The sequence below is a fragment of the Aulonocara sp. 'chitande type north' Nkhata Bay genome, linkage group LG16 (assembly GCF_057382095.1).
Source record: "Aulonocara sp. 'chitande type north' Nkhata Bay isolate Kocher_YH1m ecotype deep benthic linkage group LG16, A_spYH_male_GT1.1, whole genome shotgun sequence".
Classification (NCBI taxonomy): Eukaryota; Metazoa; Chordata; class Actinopteri; order Cichliformes; family Cichlidae; genus Aulonocara; species Aulonocara sp. 'chitande type north' Nkhata Bay.
In genome coordinates this window covers 8,375,097-8,394,339 of record NC_141359.1, presented here as the reverse complement: position 1 = coordinate 8,394,339, position 19,243 = coordinate 8,375,097, and the positions used below count along the sequence as shown (strand labels likewise).

Sequence of the window (19,243 nt, the reverse complement as noted above, 5' to 3'; positions counted from 1 at the left end):
CTGGTGTCTTGCTGCTTCACCCTGGTTTGCCAGAGGGTGCACGGCTAGCATGCTGAGGGTGAAACTGTAAGCGAGGCAGCAAGAGTATATCGTGTTTGCAAGGAGAGTTAAGTCATATTTGATTGCTTACTACATGTTCCACTCTCAGGGATCTGTGCACAAGGTATAGTTTGAGTGTGTTTGTCTCCAAGTAAGAAAATTGTGGTTACATCCACACTGATGGGTTTTTATTGGGTCTTTTAAAAATGAAAACAAATTAAGTCAAGACAAATATTTTAACAGAGTCATAAATAATCTGTCTCTACTAAAACAACTTTCTCTACTGAAACTTTCCTCAGAGATTTTGCTCCATGTTGACATGACAGCATCACACAGCTGCTGCAGATTTGTCAGCTGCACATCCATGATGCAAATCTCCAGTTGCAACACATGCCAAAGGCGCTCGTTTAGATAGAGATCTGGTGACTGTGGAGGCTCACCGTTATGTTCAAGCAACACGTTTGAAATGGGGTTTGTCACATGGTGCGTTGTCATGGTGGAAGCGGGAAAGGGATGGACATGGTCAGCAAAGGCACTCAGACTGTGGTGTGACAAGAACGCTCAGTTGGTACTACGAGAATAAATTTTGCCAAGAAAATAAACCTCACACCCTGACACTGGACAAGCAGCCTAAACTATTGTTACAAGGCAGAATGGATCCATGCACTCATGTCGTTTGGTCATGTTGCAGCAGAAACCAGGACTCATCAAACCAGGTAATTGTTTGTTTCTGTTTTGGTGAGCCTGTGTGAACCGCAACTACAGTTTCCTGTTGACAGGAGTGGCCCTCGGTCTGGTCTTCTGCTGCTGTAGCCCATCTGCTTCAAGCTGGCACCAACAGCCTCATTTACAATCACTTAACCTCTTGAGCCCCAACGCTCACTGACAGGCAGTTGAGCAGGTGCACCAAATGAAATGGCTGTATACAGAGAGGAAGAACACAAGTGCGTCGTTCCTGCTCGGGATTTGGAACAAGTGTTGCATAAGGGCTATAAAGGTACATCTTTCCCTGGACTGACGATTAGATGGGAGAAAATATGGCAAAATCTATTACAAAAGGAAGCCGTGGCAATGGGGGGGGAAAAAAAGATTACCCACATGAGAAAAACAGAACCACAAAGCTATGTGAGCTTAGTTATAATGTTTTGGCAATATGTTGTGGCTGATGAGACCAAATCTGGCAACGAGTGGGAGGGAATACCTTCCAAAAACGTCCTGGACTAAAACACTGTAGCATGGCTGATATGTTAAATGCAATAAAAGTTACAAGTTTTAAAACAAAAACGTCATTAGAGCCAATCTGTGATCAGGCTTCTGGAAACTTTCAGTAGATCATCAACCCCTCGTTGTAAATCACAACAAATCTCAGTTTTACCAAAAACCCTTTTTTCATCGAGAAGCAGAAGACACAATTTGCAGCGTATAGCTTGCTGTAAATAAACCGTGTTTGATGTAAGCGGTACATTTAATGTTGCATGAGCAGTGAGTGACTAGCAAACATTTTATTTGTAGATTTAAAAACAATAAAAAAACAAAAAAACAACCAACTTTTAAATATATATAACACAGTAATTTATCGCCCAGTGTACAAGATGCTTTGTCTTAAGATCTTATGAATATGCCGTTTGATCAGGGATGAGCGCTTGTGTGAATGTGCTCAGTGCTGTTGTGCACAGATGCATGAAACAAACTTGGTGCTTTTCCAAACCTGTTAAATTGCCCTTGTCATAACAGTTCAGGAATTTCTTTCTTCAATATACAATGCAGCACTGGCGCAAGCTATAAATCAAGTGTGATATGCCTTGTGGGATAGAAAAGCTGCTTCTCTTTCAACTGAGTGACTGTAGTGTGTGATCATGCAGATTGTTTTGAGGCTTACCAGAGAACCAGAGTGACTTCAAGGACTTTGTCTGACCCTTCAAAGCGATGAGTAAGAGACAAAAGCAAACGTCCGTCCTGTGCTCTGCGTCATCCCTGCTCGGCATTCGGGAAAAAGTGGTGCATAAGGGCCACGGTCGGTGTGTGTGCAAGTGTGTGTGTGTGTAGGGGAGGGCGGGAGCTTACAGGAAAATACAGAAATATTGCTGATTCAGAGTGTATGTGGGGGTGAAGAGATCAGAGTCAAAAAAATGAACACCCTGGCTCCACATCACTGCAGCTATTATAAAAAAAACCCCCAAAACAAACTGAAATGCACCGAAAAAGAGAGAAAGGTGAAAAGGTGTTTGTGTCACAGGAAACGTTACATGTGTTAGGACAACTCGTGTTGTAAGGTCAACTCGTCTGTGCCCACTGCAGGGGTAAGCTTGACCTGCGGCTGCTTCTGAACCACCCGTTAAGCCAGCCAAAGCCCAATCGTCTGGGACCAAACATTATCATGTCATTTACAGCTATATCAGCTGGAACAACAATCTGAACAAACAACAATGAGCAATGTTTGTTTTTGGTCCGGGGACGTAATGAGGCCGGCTCTGGGAAACAGAGGGTTCGTTTGGAGGTTTCGCTCCCCTGCTGTGCACCGTACAGAGGACGGTGAGAAAGGTGGACAAGAATGAAAGCTGATGGTGGTGTTTGGGAGGCCATTAATCTCACTCTGACAGCAGGGCCATTAAGAAACTGCACCGAAGCTCCAATGCTGTGTGTGTGTGTGTGTGTGTGTGTGTGTGTGTGTGTGTGTGTGTGTGTGTGAGAGAGCGATTGTGTAATTGTGTGTAATAAATGTTTTGTCACGGTGTGAAATATGCATTTGATGTGTCACAGGTATGTGCGCGTGTGCGCGCTGAAAATGTTTGATGCCACTTGTTTCAGCTGACTGCCCTTGATTGGAGTGTGTGTGGGTGACTGGCTGCTGTCCACAGGGTGAGTCAAGTGCAGCACAAGCATCTGTGAAGCTGTGACACCACATCTGGAGAGGGAGGATTAGTCTGCTTTCAGCGCTGTTATGCACACTCAGGGTAAAAAAAAAAAAAAAGGACTCCACAAACTAAAGACAATAAAATAATTCCTGAATCTATGTTGCGTAATCCATGGTGCCTGACGCCTTAGTAAATATCAATAAAAGCAAAACTATGAGAGTTTATTGCAGCTTTAAGCCTGAATAGGCAATTCAATATAAATGCAAAAACCCAGGTAAGACTGCACTCTTCAGCTTTCTTCCTCAGCAAAAGACAGAAACCGGAAATTTTAACTGTTCTTCTCTGACAATCAAATAAAACCTGCTTGAAAAGTCATTAATTCAAGTCAAACATGTATAATCAATGAAGTCCCAGGACTCTGCCCATTAAAATAACAATAACAACAACAATAAAACAAATAAAAAATGCCATTGTCTCTTGTTTCTCTGGACCATTTCAAGCCCAGCTACTATTCTGAGACCGGTCCATGAAGTCTGACCAGGTTCTAAGTTTTGACCACTTGCATGTCTGCAGATGATTCAGTTCTGTTGGCTTCAACAGGTGGTGGAGTCGAGTTCACTCTGGTGCATTAGCGCCTCTAATTCTGAGGCTATGATCACGAGCTTTGGGTAGTGACCAAAAGACTAAAATCGTGGATACAAGTAGTGGAAACTGTTTTTTCTGAAGAGCACCTGGCTTTCTTCTTGGAGATGGGATGAATAGTTCAGTCATCTCGAGGGACAAAGAATGGACCCGCTACTCCTCCACATCGAAAGGAGCCAGCTGAAACTAGGATGGCTTTTGGGCATCTCCTGGGCGAGATGTTCCAAGCCAGCAAAGACCTGGGATGACCCAAGAAACACTGGAAAGATGAAATCTCTCTGCTGGCAGAGGGAGATTTGGGCCTCTCTGCTTAGGCTACTACCTCCTTGTCCCAGACAAATGGGAGAAAATCGATGGATAAAGGAGAAATCAACTTTTATTTATATATATTTAAATATATATATTTATATGAGGGCTTTGTCTCTGGCTACAAGCCAAAGACACAACAATAGAGCCTGCAGGGTCCATATGCACCTTGTTTTTTCCTAATTTTGTTAATTATGCTCTGTGAATTCATCCCCCAGGATGACGCTGTCAACACCATATTTTCCTGTAACCTCAAGGGTTTAGGGAAAGGGAACGTGAACTGTGGTGCATGCCAAAATACAGCACACACAAAACACTTTTTCACTTATCACCCGTTTTGCTCTCCAAATCTAGCTTCCATTGTTTTGAAACACTGGAGTTATCCAGTATTGGCGCATGTGTAGGTAGACAGAAAGGAATGATCCAAACAGCCACACAGGAAGTCTCAGGACTGTAGGACTGCTTCCATTTTAATGTTTGGAGTCCTGGAATAATTACATATGACCTGTATGATCATACCTCATACACAGCTTGTGTTGACACTTGTGCTTTGCATTAACCCTTATCTAAATTACACAATTGAGAAAACTATATTAACATCTTTAATGGCAACTCATTTTGAACTGATCCCTGTTTTCTATAGTTTTGACAGTTTACACTCTTCTGGGAAAACTAAAAACTACTACAAAAGTATGGAGTGTGTCTGTGGGAATGTACACATTTAAAAGCATTAAAGAGATCAAAGCCAGGATCAAAGCAATCAAGCAGTTTAGTTGTAAACGCCATCTCGAACCCAGACTTGCACAGTAAGTGTCCATATTCAAGGTTTGCAGCTGCAGTGCAATGCAAATGCTTTTTGTCTATACTCATGTGCATCAATAGTTCTTTAGTGAAACTGCTAGAGTTAATTTACATACAGGGTTTAGTATTGCAAAATATTACTGAGTTTTAGCAGGGAATGGGTCCACCCGCAGTGTTAGTATCACGGATATGTTTTTAATCACAGCTGGGGCTCCTGTTTGCCCTTTGGACTGAGTGCAGTGCTCCCAGCAACCAGGCGGTATGAAGCTCTGCAGCAAGTATCAGATCAAATGTGAAAGCAATGAATCCTTGTTATAGTTAAAGCTAACTTTAAAGGATCCTATTTATACTGATTAGTTTATTTTAACAGAGGCGAGTCTAAAATGAGCACAGAGGAAGGGCAGCAGCTACAGAGAAGAAAGAGAGTACAGGGGTAAACAGCAGGAGGTGGTGATGTGATCCAAAGCATACAGGTAGCTAAAAAAAAAAAAAACAAAGGTCAAAAACAGTCAAATCAAATTGAATAAATTTCCATTATTTAAAAAAAAAAAAAAAGTGTGTGTGATACATTTACTGATTACAAAAGCTATTTTTGGCCTCCCCCTCACACGCAGGAGGGCTTCACAAAAGCAAAGCAATCTGGGATCTAAGCTACTGAACAGAAAACTGGCATGTTTACAAAGTTCTGTGTAACAACAGAAGTATGTTGCGTGAATAAAGATGACAAGCAGGCTTATGTCAGCCACATGGAAACAATGAAGTGTTGGTTTGCGAAGATGAGCTTGTGTGCGAGCGAGCTGGGCAAAAGAGCGAAACTTACTGCAGCCGCTTTGTCTTTGAGTTTGTTTTCCATTTTTCAATCGGCCTTCGGTTACTTTATCCAGCTGATTGTTAATACTGAGCATGACAGTCAAACAGTGATGTTACTTATGTGACTAAACAACAGTTCGACCCAAGAGGACGTGCGAGAGCACAATGTTATCCAGTGCAGGAAGGAATGAGGAGCTCCTCTGACAGGCTGCTGAAATCATTCGCTCCATGTATTAATATATACAAGTACCACATGTGCTGCATTATCTGACTTGATTACATTAACGATTCCTTCACTACGACCATCATGGGCTTTGTAAGTGATTTTGAACCTAAACTCCATCTTTTCATGGGACCACATTCAATAACAGCCTCAACAACGACCCTTCCTACAAATGTTACTAGTTTCCACTGAGATTGGGATTTTGTGAAGATTTTACTGGTTCTTCTACTCTGACTCGTATCATTTTTATCAATTCAGTACTTTAACAAACCCCCATAAAGGGAAACCATAAAGAAAGCAGCTAACAGCTAGCAGGAACGGGGCGACCCAAGACTAGAGAAAGTCAATGACATTCAGTGACTTTAAGCGACTATGAGTGCAGAGTTAGCTTGGACTGAGGCTTTAGTGTAAAATGTCATTTAGTTTCAGTTTGAATTACTTCAGTTTTAATCAACTAAGTATACGGTGGCCCTGAGAGGCCAAACGGATTGCAACTTAAGAAAACACCAGCAATAAGAAAAACACTGCAAAAGGGGGAGACAATAACCTGACGGACCAGTTCCAGGAACCAAAACATGCTAGGTAAGTGTGTTTTAATCTCATGATTCATATACTACTGGATTTTTAGGCTAATAGTCAGGCTAACACACTGACCTCTCATCTGTTCTTTCCTCACAAAAATGATAGATCCTCCACTTCACTGTCTCCCAGCGCAATTCTTAGCATATTTTGGTTCCTGCAACTGGTCCGTCAGGTTATTGTCTCCCCAGAAACAATTCCCTTGTGCTTTTGGAAATATGTTTTTTCCTATTTCCGTTTTTGGGTTTTTTTCTCCTGTTTCCGTTTTTCTCATTTCCGTTGTGTTTTGTGTGCTTTCGCAGCATTTTCTTATTGCTGGTGTTTTCTTAATTTGCAGTCCGTTTAGCCTCTCAGAGCCACCGCATAACTATGAAACGATTATAGTAGACTAAACTATAAAATGTTAAAATCCACACGCTTTACAAAGCTTCTTATTTTCCTTAATGTCAAATGTGGAATGTGTCCATATGTATGCTCTTTCTCCCAAGTGTTGATATTTTGTTACATTTTCATGAGAAACAGTGAGAATGGGAGTTAGCTGTTTGTCAGGGCAGATTAAATCTGCGCGTCTGACCTTACTGCGCAGGAAGATTACTTTCGTTAGATTACTTCAACTTAGATTACTTATTGTGGTTATTTTTAATCGTTAACCTACGTTTGTAAAATCAGTAAACAAGGTGTGGGCTGCTCTGGGCTGTTTAGCATACACATCCTACAGTAACTATAGCAACGAGAAAGGAAACGCAAGCTAGCCCTCTGACAACTGTGCCTTTGTGTCCGTTGGACTTTTTGCTAGATGTTTTGACAGACTGCTCATGTTTGCCCTTTACAAGCGAAAAACTTTTCTGGCAAAGCGTATCGTCAGAATTGAAGGTAGTCGAGTGTAACCGCAGTGCTTAACGGTTAATTCCCTCTGCCACTCTGTCTATACCCAGGGTGCATCTCTGCAGCAAGTGAGAGACAGCTGCCCTAACACACCAGCTCGAAGCGAGGCGGATCTATCTTCCCGACGGCTAAAAGTGTGAAATATTTAACTTCTTTGGGTTCTGGCTTGGGCCAAAAAAAAACAGCAACAAACAAACAAAAACGTTTTGCCATCGTATAAACGCTATAATCAACTGTTGGTCCAATACTGATCAAACACTGAGTGAAAGAAAGCACCAAAAAGAAAGAAAAAGTGCTTCACTGAGTGCGAGTGCTGAAGTAACTTTTACGAACCCCCCAGTTGTAACACGAGCGATTACATCCCCCTCAACCAGTTTAAAAGAACTCTGGACCTCGCTTAAATTTAAAACGGCTCTTAGTGGGGGAAAAAGTGCATCATTTACATAACAATATTTTACGTGTAGCAGTTGATAAATATAGACCGTGCTCTTTTGCTCTTTTACTCACAAGGGGCGTAAAACATGACCAGGGCAGCAGGATGTTCCTCCAGGAAGCTGTCAAAGGACTCATCGGACAGGTGGAAGACCGCAGAGTCTGTCTCTGACCAGGGGACTTCAGGGGTCTTCGGCTGGGGGGGCTGAGGACTAAAACAGGAAGGGGGGGGGGGGGGACAACAAGGGCAACAGAGGTGAGACTGAAAAGCAGAGACAGTCCAGCTTATGTGTAATCTGTGTAAAGAAAAATTAAATATAATCAGACACAGCTGCAGCCCACACTCCACCCAGTATGTCACAAAAGCGCACACGCGCACACACATCTGGACAAAAGCAGCCCCACCTTTGTGGGTGTGGTGGAGCACACTGCTCCAGTTCCAAGAACGAGTGGCTACAGCATAAACACTCACTGTTATACACGGCCCTCCTCTGCCGCATTTCCTCATCGTTACACGCTCTGGCCTGAGCCAGTGCACTGAAGCCAGCGAGGCTGATATATTTAACAACACCAGAACAGTGAAAACCGAGTGCTAAAAACAACCCTCCAGCAACGTCAACTATCTAATACACAGCTGTGATATATAAAAAGCTCTGGATCAAGGTTTATCAGGGAGTGATAACACTTAAGATTTATCAGACGACATCTTTTGCTGCTCAGATATAATCGCCAAGGATACCAACTCTTACCTCTCCTTCTGTGTCCACTTTTTTATTCTTGACACTACACTTTCAAGGAACAAATTCAGACTGCGCACCAAGCTGAGGTCAAGAGACTAAAGCGGAGCGTACAAAAGGAAGGGGCTTCACTAATTCAACAGAGTAGCTTCAGTACAGCTTCTGACTGCAACCCCCAGAATACTTGTATTCATTACGGCAGGTGTAGGAATCCCGTCAGTGCAAACAGCAAAGGGCATTTCTCAGTCCAGTGAGAAAAGAGCGCAGAAAGCTACTGAGGTGGGTATTAAAAAAAAATCGGAGACAGCTGAATCTGAACAAAATGACAACATTAACATTTAGGATGTGAAGTTTGACTGATAAATGAGAAAAGAAAAATAAATCAGCGGCTAAAAGTGCTACAGGAAGAGGACAATAGACTCTTCTGGAAAAATCTCTGAGCACTGTTTACTTCAAAAACCCCTTTTTTCCCGTTTTCGTGCAGCATCTCAGATGAAGAAAAAAAAAAAGTATGACACGAAAAACTGCAAATGTAATGGTGCTTGCAGGAGAGGCTTTTTCCACTTTCTTTCTTTCTTTTTTTTTTAAACCATATGGAACATATTCCTGTGAAAATCAGCTACGCTGGTGAAGGCAGACAGACTCTCTCCTGGAGCCTGCTTCTGCTCGAGTTAAAAAGATTTCCTCCCCACTGTCACCAAGTGCTTACACACTCTGCTTCCCTAAAATACTGTAAACTCTTACTTTTATTATGTGAAGCGCCTGGAGACTAGCTTCTACGTGCTGTGGTGGTTGTGTGCAGCACATTTAAGGACATGATTAGTTTAAAATTAATTAGATTTAATATATTAATTCAGTCATTTCGTGCATATTCAGGTAACAGAAACTTTTTACTCAAATATAAGCTGCAATTAGACTTTTTAGCCAGCTGGCTCACTGCTTTTAAATCAGTCTCTGAGTCCTAAATAAACAAGTTAGTCAAAGTCTAGGAGTGGAGATGGTGAGTTCTGCCTCTGGGCTAATAAGAGCCCAGAGGCACACGGAGTACATCCCCTGCCTGTCTCGCTCCGTTTCCTGCGATAGCTGTGAAAGCCTTGCTCTGTGCCCTCTGGCTGCAGGCCTGTGGACAGTTGCGACTTTCCTGCCAGTAAGAGACGGAGGGGTTACGGGCAGAGTGTGAGCCAAGGTGAGAAAGAAAAATGAGACAGGAACGGAGCAGGTGTAGATTGATGACACTGTGGCAAGGTGAGTCAGGGTGAGCAGAGAGGAGAGCGTTTGTGAGAAAGAGCACAGCAAAAGGAAAAGGTGATGCCTGACATTTAAGATGTGTTTGTGTGCTTGTGGTGGGGGGGTACTTGTTAGAGGCAGAAGGTAGACTTGAGTTCAGAAGCTTCATCGTGTCGTTTTTATTAGTTAAAACTCCTCCGGGCGTCTTCAAGCCTCTGCTTGGTCCTACTTAAAATCGTCAGTAGATGAAGTGACAGGGACCATACTTACTTCTTCAACCAGTCTGCGATGTCCTTGGCTGTGGCGCCGTAGTTCTCATAGTGGTGAAGGAACTTCCCCTTCCTAAGAGACAAAAGGAGCATGAAAACCAGATCGTCTCTGAAAGCAGACTTCAGCAACGGGCAGAATGACGACTTGGCAATGTGAGTTTGAAAACCACTGCCAAAGACGTCTGTGATTTGATGCTTTTTGTAAACATAACAACTTGCATTACAGCAACATTACTGCATTTAATTTTAAAAACACACCCCACCCAAAACATGCCTTCTAAAAACATCACCAGCAGTTCTTAAAGCTCAGCTCAATACTAATGGTCAGTGTGTTCAGTATGCTTTGCTTTTGGACTTATGAGATGGAGGAAAAAACCTTATTTTAAGGCAAAGTCTGCAAATCTTTTAAGCGGTTTATATCAGATTTATTGATTCTATGCATGCGGTATTACTTTGATAATAATGCCTCAATAAGTGCTGTTTTCAGTTATTTGGAAAGAAACTGACATATAAAACTTGCAAAGGTTTTTCTTTTAAAAAAACGAACAAATACTGAACTTTTGGATGTTTTTGGATGTTTTTCAAGCTAAAACTGAGTCAAAATGAAAACAAAGACTTATTTTCTGGGATGCATCTTTTGATCAGCAGTTCTTGTTAGATGAGGCTGAAACAACATCTCAGTCAGGACTGAAAAAGTCGTGTCGCAGTAATCCAGGTCATGTGCGACAGGATCTTAAAAAAAACAGTTATGATGGCACCGAGTGTCTCTGACAAAGAGCTGAGTCGGGCCTTTCGCAACCAGTTCAAAGCCAGATGTTTTAGAGAGCTGCGCCTCTGACAAAAATTTTAACAAGATTGAAATTTCTTTTCTCTGTCTTGAAGTTCAGCTTAAAAAGTGCACATAAGGAATGCAAGTGACCCGACGTAATGCATTTGAAATGAGCTCGAGGCCTCTCTTCAGCCTCACAGTCTGAAAGACAGATTCAAAACCTAAGCAGATTTTCTTCATAGCAATGAGTTTATCTACTGCATTCACCGTGACTAAACCAAGGCTGGGAAGCGGACATGGCGGCTCAGCCCAATGTCGAAGGATCAATGTGGGTAGTTACTGGCTCTGGGCAGGGTGATTTTGAAAACACAGAAGGTGGTGACGACTGCAGTTACAGCTCCCCAAATACAGAGCGGACACTATTAAAAGGTGATACATGATTACGCTCTGTGGATTTGGAGCTTAAAACTCGCATCTTAAGTAACCCGACTTCTGCGGCACAGAGTGGCTGCTTGGAATTCAATCAGCGAGATTTATGACCGACTCTATATTCACTTGCTTTATCTCTGCTGCTGTAAAGTACACCGAAACCTTGTAGAAAGAGAGGGAATTTTAAATAAATGTCATTTAGCCAACAGTCTCTAGCATTTCCATAAAAGGACGCGGCAAGGACAAAGGAGCCGAAAGACTTCCAGGTTTTTGTTTGAATATTCGACAGGAACTTGAGGTGTGCTGTAACTCTGGGGGAGTAAGCTTTCTTAATCTGTGTAACTGAAAACCTAAAAGACCTTGAAAACTTGGTCTTGCAAACGGGTGCAATGGAGAGATAACTCCGACGGTGCTGATGCTGATTTACCCTGCAGTGATTAGCTGCTGTTTATCAGTGAGGGGCTCATTACTGAAGCCAATGGGCTCGGATGGTCGTTAGCTAGCCGTGTGCTGACACTAATGCACTCGCAGCTAACGGCCTGGCTCCGGCTCAGCTACACACAAGTGTGCTGGTCATGCCCGTGTACCTGCATACACACAGTACACACACGAGATAGAAAGAAGTGCACACAAACAGGAAGAAGGCAAGAGCGCACACACACACACACACACACACACACACACACACACACACACACACACACACACACACACACACCAACCACAGAGGCACTTAATCAGTCCCGGTCTAATTAAAAGGCCAGACTGGAATGAGAGAGTGTTTAATGTGGAAATAAGGATGATAAAGCCAGTGCATGACATAATTTCGCTGCTTTTCCTTCCAGGTGTCTATTGCATTGCAAGAAAAAAAAAATGCAAACATATTTTTAAAAAAACCCCAAAACAAGCAGAGAACAGCGTGGGAGCACTTAGTTAACAACACTGTAAATATGTGGACAGTGCAGAGAGGCTCCAGCTGGGTGGGGTGGGGGTGTCTGCATTAACAAACACTATCAGTCACACTCTCTATTCCTACTGCGTATGTGGCCGCAAGCTGTGATTTTGTGTGTCTATTCATATTTGGACACTAGCGCTGAGCAGTAATCTGAAGTTATCAGATTGCCAGCAGCATACATTTCTCCAACACCTAAAAGAGAGTGCTAAATCAATGTCACATGTGGCCTTAAGGTGTTGTTAAAGATAACAAAAAAACCTCTGCTACAGCATATTAAAAGCATTTACTTAGTCGACCATTTTAATAATTTAAAACGCTGCCTTTATTAGGACCAGAGGCAGTCTTTGCATAGACAACGGCGCTGTGTGAAACAATGCAACGGCTCGCTTCACATCAGAGGGCCGTGTTTGTGAAGACAGGGAGGCTGAAATAATGAAGGGCTGTCCAGTTTAAGAGCTAAACTTTACTCACTTACTGTTACAGTGCAGTGCATTGTTACAGGGCAAGCCGGTGAATTAGGCAATCAGAGTTTGTGCTTAAAAATTCTGCCTAATAATATTTTATTTGGCCCTTGAGCAGCGCTTAAAGTCCAAATGACCCTTGAAAGTCATAGATCTTCTCTACTACATACGCAAATGACTTTCGGGATCATAAGCCTTCCAATGACAGGTAACTACAATCTCACATTAACTAAATAAGCCCTGTCGAAATTGTCCAAAGAAACCTTAAGTTACTCAGTTCACTTTTTTATTAAGACAAAGTAGGCAACGCAACATTTCTCTGTTATGCTTGAATATTAGCTTTAAGTGGACCCGTTATGCTAATTTTCTGGCTCCACATTTTTATTCTCGGACTCTACAAAAGAAGTTTTTCCATGATTCACAAACCAAAACCATCTTATCATGAGCCTGCACTCTGAACAACACATTGTGATTCATCTCCATTTAAGATGATTTTCTCCTGGTTGGATGCCCCTTACGGAAGAGGATTACGGCCACTAAAAAAAAAAAAAAAAGTGGCCACGTCTTTTTTTTCTTCTTCTTTTCCAGAATCCTGAGATTAAAGAAAAAATTTCTGAGAAAAAAAGTCAGAAGTTTCTCAGAATTCTGAGAAAAAAATAATTTGGAGGAAAAAGTCAAAATTCTCAGATTAAAGTCAGAATTCTGACTTTAATCTGAGAATTCTGTAAAAGAAGAAAAAATAAGACATGCCCACTTTTTTCCCCAGTGGCCCTAATTCTCTTCCGTAGCTCCTCGCAAAAAAACAAAACAAAATAAAACAAATAGGTGGAGCTTCTCTCTGTGTCTGAGATGATCATATTAAACATATTCTTGGTGTTTAACATGATCAACCACCTTTGTATCAGTATACATTGTCACAGTACTGCCCACCCTATGGCATGGCCACTGGGATGTGAAGGGTGTTGGACCTAAAGGGGCTACGGATATAAGAAATTGCCCTGAGGAAGGTAACAGTGCAGATCCTGGAATGAGCGACTGACTGATGGAGATTGTTCAAACACCACAGTGCAACACAGAGTAACGTTTTTGGAAGACAGTTACTTTTGTTACGCATTGTCAACATGATGAAGAACTGCAACTCAAGATCAATGGGCTCCATGAGCTTGCCCAAACCTCTGAAGTGAAGGCTGTAAGAGTGGAAGCTGGGCCTCCATGAGTTCACAGTTAGAGCCATTTATCTAGTGAGACCGAAGCCCAAACTTCTTTGCATCCCTGGTGGCCAATATCTCTGTACCCTAGAGTGACGTCAGATGAATGATTTAGTGCCTATTTGCAGAGTGGTTCAGTGACTGTGGCAATAAATATATGTTCAAGCAGGACTTTAAACACTTTAAATGCCAAGAATTGTTTTTTTTTTTTGGTCAAGCAACTAATTATCCCTTCAGTTTTACTTCACTGCTAACCATACACCAACACCCATGTGTTCTCCTTATTCCCTGACAGTAGCAACCACCTCCTGTGAGTGTACATTTTCAAGGATGAGGCCAGAGGATCCCAAAGTTCATCAGAAACTTTCTCCTTTGCACCTGCACGAAAGAACTGCAAACCTTAAGGGGTCACCTTTGCAAGCTGCGAGTCTGCTGCCATCACGCCTGCTTGCTGTTTAAATGGGCAGAGACTGCACTTTCTATTTGAAGTGGCCCTACTCTGATGTTTTGAGCTTTGGAAGTCAGGGACTAAGCCTAAAAAGAAACGGATGAGAGGACTCGACTCACTCAAAGTAGCAGAAGGTTGGGTAGCCTTTGACGCCGTACTCCTGCTTGAGGCCGTCGAACTCAGCTGGGTGCACATTCATTCCTGCTAGGACCTTAAGAAAAATAATATGAAAGGGAAAATGAGACATGGGCCATCAAAGATGTGAAGCAAAATGACGGCAGAGAGAGAAAAGAAATAGCAAGAACATCAAACATCGAGACAGGTCAGTCGTCATCGGCGGGCTCCAAACTGAACAAAGACGGATTACTCCAAGTGTGAACTGCGAAACAACACAGGTGCAATGACTGTTAATTAGCAGGCCGTAATCAAACACCACCGCTATAAACTTCCTGCTGACTTTTTAATTGAAAAGACAGAATGTGATTTGTCTGAGCTATATTAAAAAAGGAATCACAATTTATTTTAGACACCCACATAAAGAAAATATGTGCAGGATCCCGCTCGGTGTACTTGATAAATGTGAACTGTTAAGCATGGTATGTCTAGCATAGCAGAAAATTACTTTAACTGTCAGAAGTACAATACTGTGTGAAAGTCTTGAGTAGGGATGGGTACCAGTATCCGGTGCCGTTCTGACATAAACGGTAGTAACCAGACCGAAAGGCAGCGCACATTTCGGTGCTTTATTTCAGTGCTTTTTTTTCCTGAGATGTCATACACTTTGGATTCCAGCCAATCATTTTACCTTTCCGAGGATAGTAGGCGGGCCAGGTACGTACGTTCTTTTAGAGCAGAGCTACAGATTAAAAACGCCCAAGGCGAAGCGGTCAAAAGTCTGGCTGTACTGGCTGGACCAAAGAAAAAGTGGAAAACAACTAAACATGAGAGGTTTTTGGACAAAGTTTGTGTTTTTTCCATTGTTGTTTAAGCACTGCTTCCAGCCAAGAGTGATGCCATATATGCCCCATAGCTGCAGAAAAGGCTAACATTGTTATCTTTTTACAAAAAAAACAGCTAAACATGAGGTTTTTGGACAAAGTTTGTGTTCTCCATTCTTTAAGCACCGGTTCAGCACCGTTTAAGCACCGGCACCGTTTCAAAAGTACCGGTTTGGTACTGGTATCGGATAAAACCTAAACGATACCCATCCCTAGTCTTGAGCCACTATTCGTTTATTTCTATTTTTCTTCCAAGCAGCCAGGCTTTCTCCAGGGTTTCTACAGATCATCTAAAGGTTTTCTTAAGACATTGGATGCTTTTTCACTCATTTTCAGTCCAATTCTTATACCAGACTACTTTTAGAGGAATGTTGTTTTTCCTTTGTTAAGCGCCTTTGCACAGACCTATGAATCACTTCAGCATTAAACAGGCAACGGGGAGATAAGGCTGAAAATCAGTGGCAACAGGGCTGATGGAGTGATGAATCCAAAGTAGTAGTTTTGGTTTCAAATCATTGTCAGTCAGTAGACAGGCTCAACAGTGAGTGTCTACAGCCATCTGTAGAACACAGTGGAGGCTCTTTGTGGCTTAAAGCTCCAGAAAAAAAAAAAAATCATGAACTTGATGAAGTACCACCAGATCTAGAAAGCACCTGATTGGCAACAGTGTCATTTTTCAGCACGACCTCAGTGCCGTGATCATCATGTTGATATTTTAAAAAACATTATTTGTTATTTACTGTCTTTATTATCATTCTCATTAACTTCCTCTCTCACATATCTAATTTATTCTTAGTGCTGATTGGCTGCCAGATGGAAAAAAAACCCAAAGAAGGTGGCGGATGGTGGTTTGTAACTGCCGTCTTGACCTCCATCAGCACCGATGCTCTTACAGCTTTGTTTATTATTAGACACGGGTTGAGCCGTTTGTGGTTTTGTGTCTATTCGTCTAGTTTACCAGAACTAGCCAGCTCTCATTTCTAGCCAACTAACTGGCTGGTTCATGGTCGTCCCTCTCTTCTGTTTGCTTTAGCCAAGGATCCGAGCTCTTTTTGTTCCTCTTTCTCCTTTGTTATATTTCACATTACTAAAAGCTAGTTGAATGGCAGCATGGTTTAGCCTTCCCTTGAGCCATGTAACACTGGCAATTATCCCAAACACACTGCTAATGAAGTAAAAGCATACCTGGATAGAAAAAAGCACACACAGTGGGTCACTGTCAATCACGGACTGGCCTCCCCAGAGGCTGGACCTCAACATTAGTGAAGCAGTGCGGGATCATTTTGACAGAGAACACACATCCTAACAAAATGCACAGAAATGAGAGCTGGCTCAAGACTTCTGCACAGCATTCCATCTTATCATGTAATATTGTTTGGGGATAAAATAGAAAACATCATTATGTAACACGAGAGAATATTTTGTTTTTCAAAACGACCTCTAATTATATGCTGAGTAAAAATTAGCTCCAGATACAGTTGGCAACACTGACACGGTTGAGAGTCCCTAACTCCACTGCTTATGAGTAAAAAGTTCTGAAAATATTTCTCCAGTACAGAAGGTTATTTGATATAAATCAAACAGCTGGAGCATCCCAGGTTCCCTCTGTAATAAATATTGTACCAAACACAGCTCATGGCAAAAAAAATAGCGAGAGGAATGTGTATGAGTCATGACAAACTCTATGACTTATTCCCTTTTAAAGGACGGTGCTCTGACAAAATCATGTTATATGTCACAACCGGTACTGAGAGAGAACACAGAAGAAACCTAAAAAGCTGAAACAATACAATCAAAACACATCCCCACACGAATCTGTGTTTTTTCAGCTATTTCACCCTGACAAGATGCAGAACTTCAGACGTCACCTTTGTGCCTTCCTGTGCCACGACACGGAGGCGAGAAATGTGCGATACGACTTGGCTGACCACCAATTCAGCATTCACTTATAAACAGAAGTACAGGCGCACTCCCTCACCCTATCTCAGCCTCGCACACACGTGCACACACCCAAACAGTGTACCAGTTCCCAGCTAAGAGGCTTAAATGTTCGCTACTCGAATGCATGCTTGATGATGAAACAAACATGCAGTTAATTATCTTTTCATGTGATCCTTGAAGGACAAGTGTTTATGAGATAATATTTTTCTCATGCAAACGACACGAGTACTGTTAAAAATAATAATTAAAAAAAAAAAAGACTAAAGAAACTTTCCCACCAGTGATGAAAACTACAGGAAAAAGTAGTCAGGACCTAAATTAGTGCTGTCAGCGTTAATCTCGTTAAAATGACATTAACGTGGCAAATCTCTGTTAGCTCGTTAACGCTGCACGGCGTCAACACGTTAGCACACAGGGCGATCTGCGTTAACTCTCTAACGGAGATTTGCCGCGTTAATGCGGTTATGGCGTCAACGTCATTTTAACGAATGTAATTTTAACAGCACTACTCTAAACATGTAAATTATGTACATATAAAACACATAACACGGTCTGCCGCTACAGCATATTCCTGTACATTGCTTAAAAATGCTAAAATCATTCGAAACATAGGTAAAATCTTAATTAATCAGCAGAGAGAGGATAGGGACCTTCGAATTGCCTTTTAAAGGTCATCTGAGTTATTATGCTACTAAATCAACACATGGTGCAAAAGTTGATCAGGTACTGTGCCCGAGAGATCGTCTTTGCAGGAAACACAACCTGCAGGAAATACCTTATTTGGTCTGTCTGTACCTTTTGCAGATTTCACATCCCTGACATTCGCTGCTGACACATCTCATTTAATGCGCGAGCATCAAAGATGACTGGGCTGCAGATCAGAGACAGGTGATGCAACACAACAGTGGGCCCACTGACTGAGGGGCAGATTTAGCACACTTACATATTTCCCTTTTGTCTCCGTGGCCGCTTGCTGAAAAATGGGCTGCATTCTCTTACAAACGCCGCACCCTGCAACCAAAATACAAAGGAGAGAAGCAGAGGTTATTACAGAGAACTCAATGGGAACACTGCTCTGACAGCTATATGATAATCTATACGACTGTCAAAAGATTTTCCATCATCTGCTAGGAGATTTTTCCCCCTGGTAAACAGCAGCTCTCAGTATGCTATCTGCTGTGAAAGATATGATGCACTGAGGATAATCGAGCACAGCGCTTGGAAACAAAAAAACAAAAAAAACAAAAATCCATGTGAAGTCTTTTCTATTGAACAACAATAAGAGGCAACAATTAACTGCGTGCTGAACAAAAACGACTGTTCTTATCCTGGCAAAGTGATCAGCAGGTCTGACGTTCAGACAGACGCTGCGGCTTAATTGTTTAACAATTTTGCCAAACAAAGAGCGACAGCGATAATCTGTTGCTTTATTTCTAGTTTATATTCTTAGAAAGTGAAACTAGTTTTTTTTGTTTTGCATGGACTGATCAATGAACAAAGCAAGTAATTTTAAGCAGTCGATAAAAGACCTGGCAACACGCGGGTTGTTTTAAAAGCGCTCTGTTATTTTAGAACTTTGCATCCGATTTGTGTTTGTAATAGTGGAGTTAACCAGCAAAGAAGGATCTCCTCAGTTGGAGTCCTTTTTTCTCCACATTATAAAAAACGTGTAGTACATAGAAAGATGAGACAGTTAGGGCTGTGCGATATGACCAGAATCTCATATCCCGATATAAGAATTTTATCGTCCGATAACGATATAAATCACAAAAATGTAACATTTTCTGTAAATTCTGTGAATCTCGGGCAGCTCGACTTGCGGGAAGTGTTTCCAGCTGCGGCTCATGTAGCTGGAGTCGAGTGTTTTAGCAGATGCATGAAACTATACATTTTTAGACATAAGTTGTAACGGCCGCCGTTTTCTTTGTGAGTATTTATCACACGGCGTGCTGCGAGGAAAAGCCTGTTCTAACGTTTGAGTCTAAGGTCTATTTTTTAGCACCTGGCGGCTCTTTTTTACTTCTCATCCGTAAATAATCTGCTCTTTCAAGTGATTCAGTTTATTTTGAAAAGTCTCAACAGGATCTTGAGCTTTATTGTGAAAGGTTTATGTGGAACATAAACAAGCGGGCACGCGATGGTGTTACCGTCGTTGTTGCTAACGACAACGCATAAAAACAGGCGCTTGTCCGTCCGTAGTGTGGTTATATTAAATATAAGAGAAAGAGA

The 19,243-nt window shown here is 41.9% G+C and overlaps 1 protein-coding gene across 1 annotated transcript in view; it reads right to left on the bottom strand.

Moving 5' to 3' along the window:
* pdia5 (protein disulfide isomerase family A, member 5) overlaps nt 1-19,243 on the bottom strand; it is a 72,690-nt gene that overhangs the window by 19,383 nt on the left and 34,064 nt on the right. The window contains exons 8-11 of the mRNA XM_086266694.1: nt 17,958-18,025; nt 14,195-14,286; nt 9,807-9,878; nt 7,648-7,784 (exon numbers count right to left, since the gene is read on the bottom strand). Of these exons, the coding sequence (XP_086122820.1) occupies nt 7,648-7,784; nt 9,807-9,878; nt 14,195-14,286; nt 17,958-18,025 (369 nt within the window). The remainder of the gene's footprint in view (nt 1-7,647; nt 7,785-9,806; nt 9,879-14,194; nt 14,287-17,957; nt 18,026-19,243) is intronic.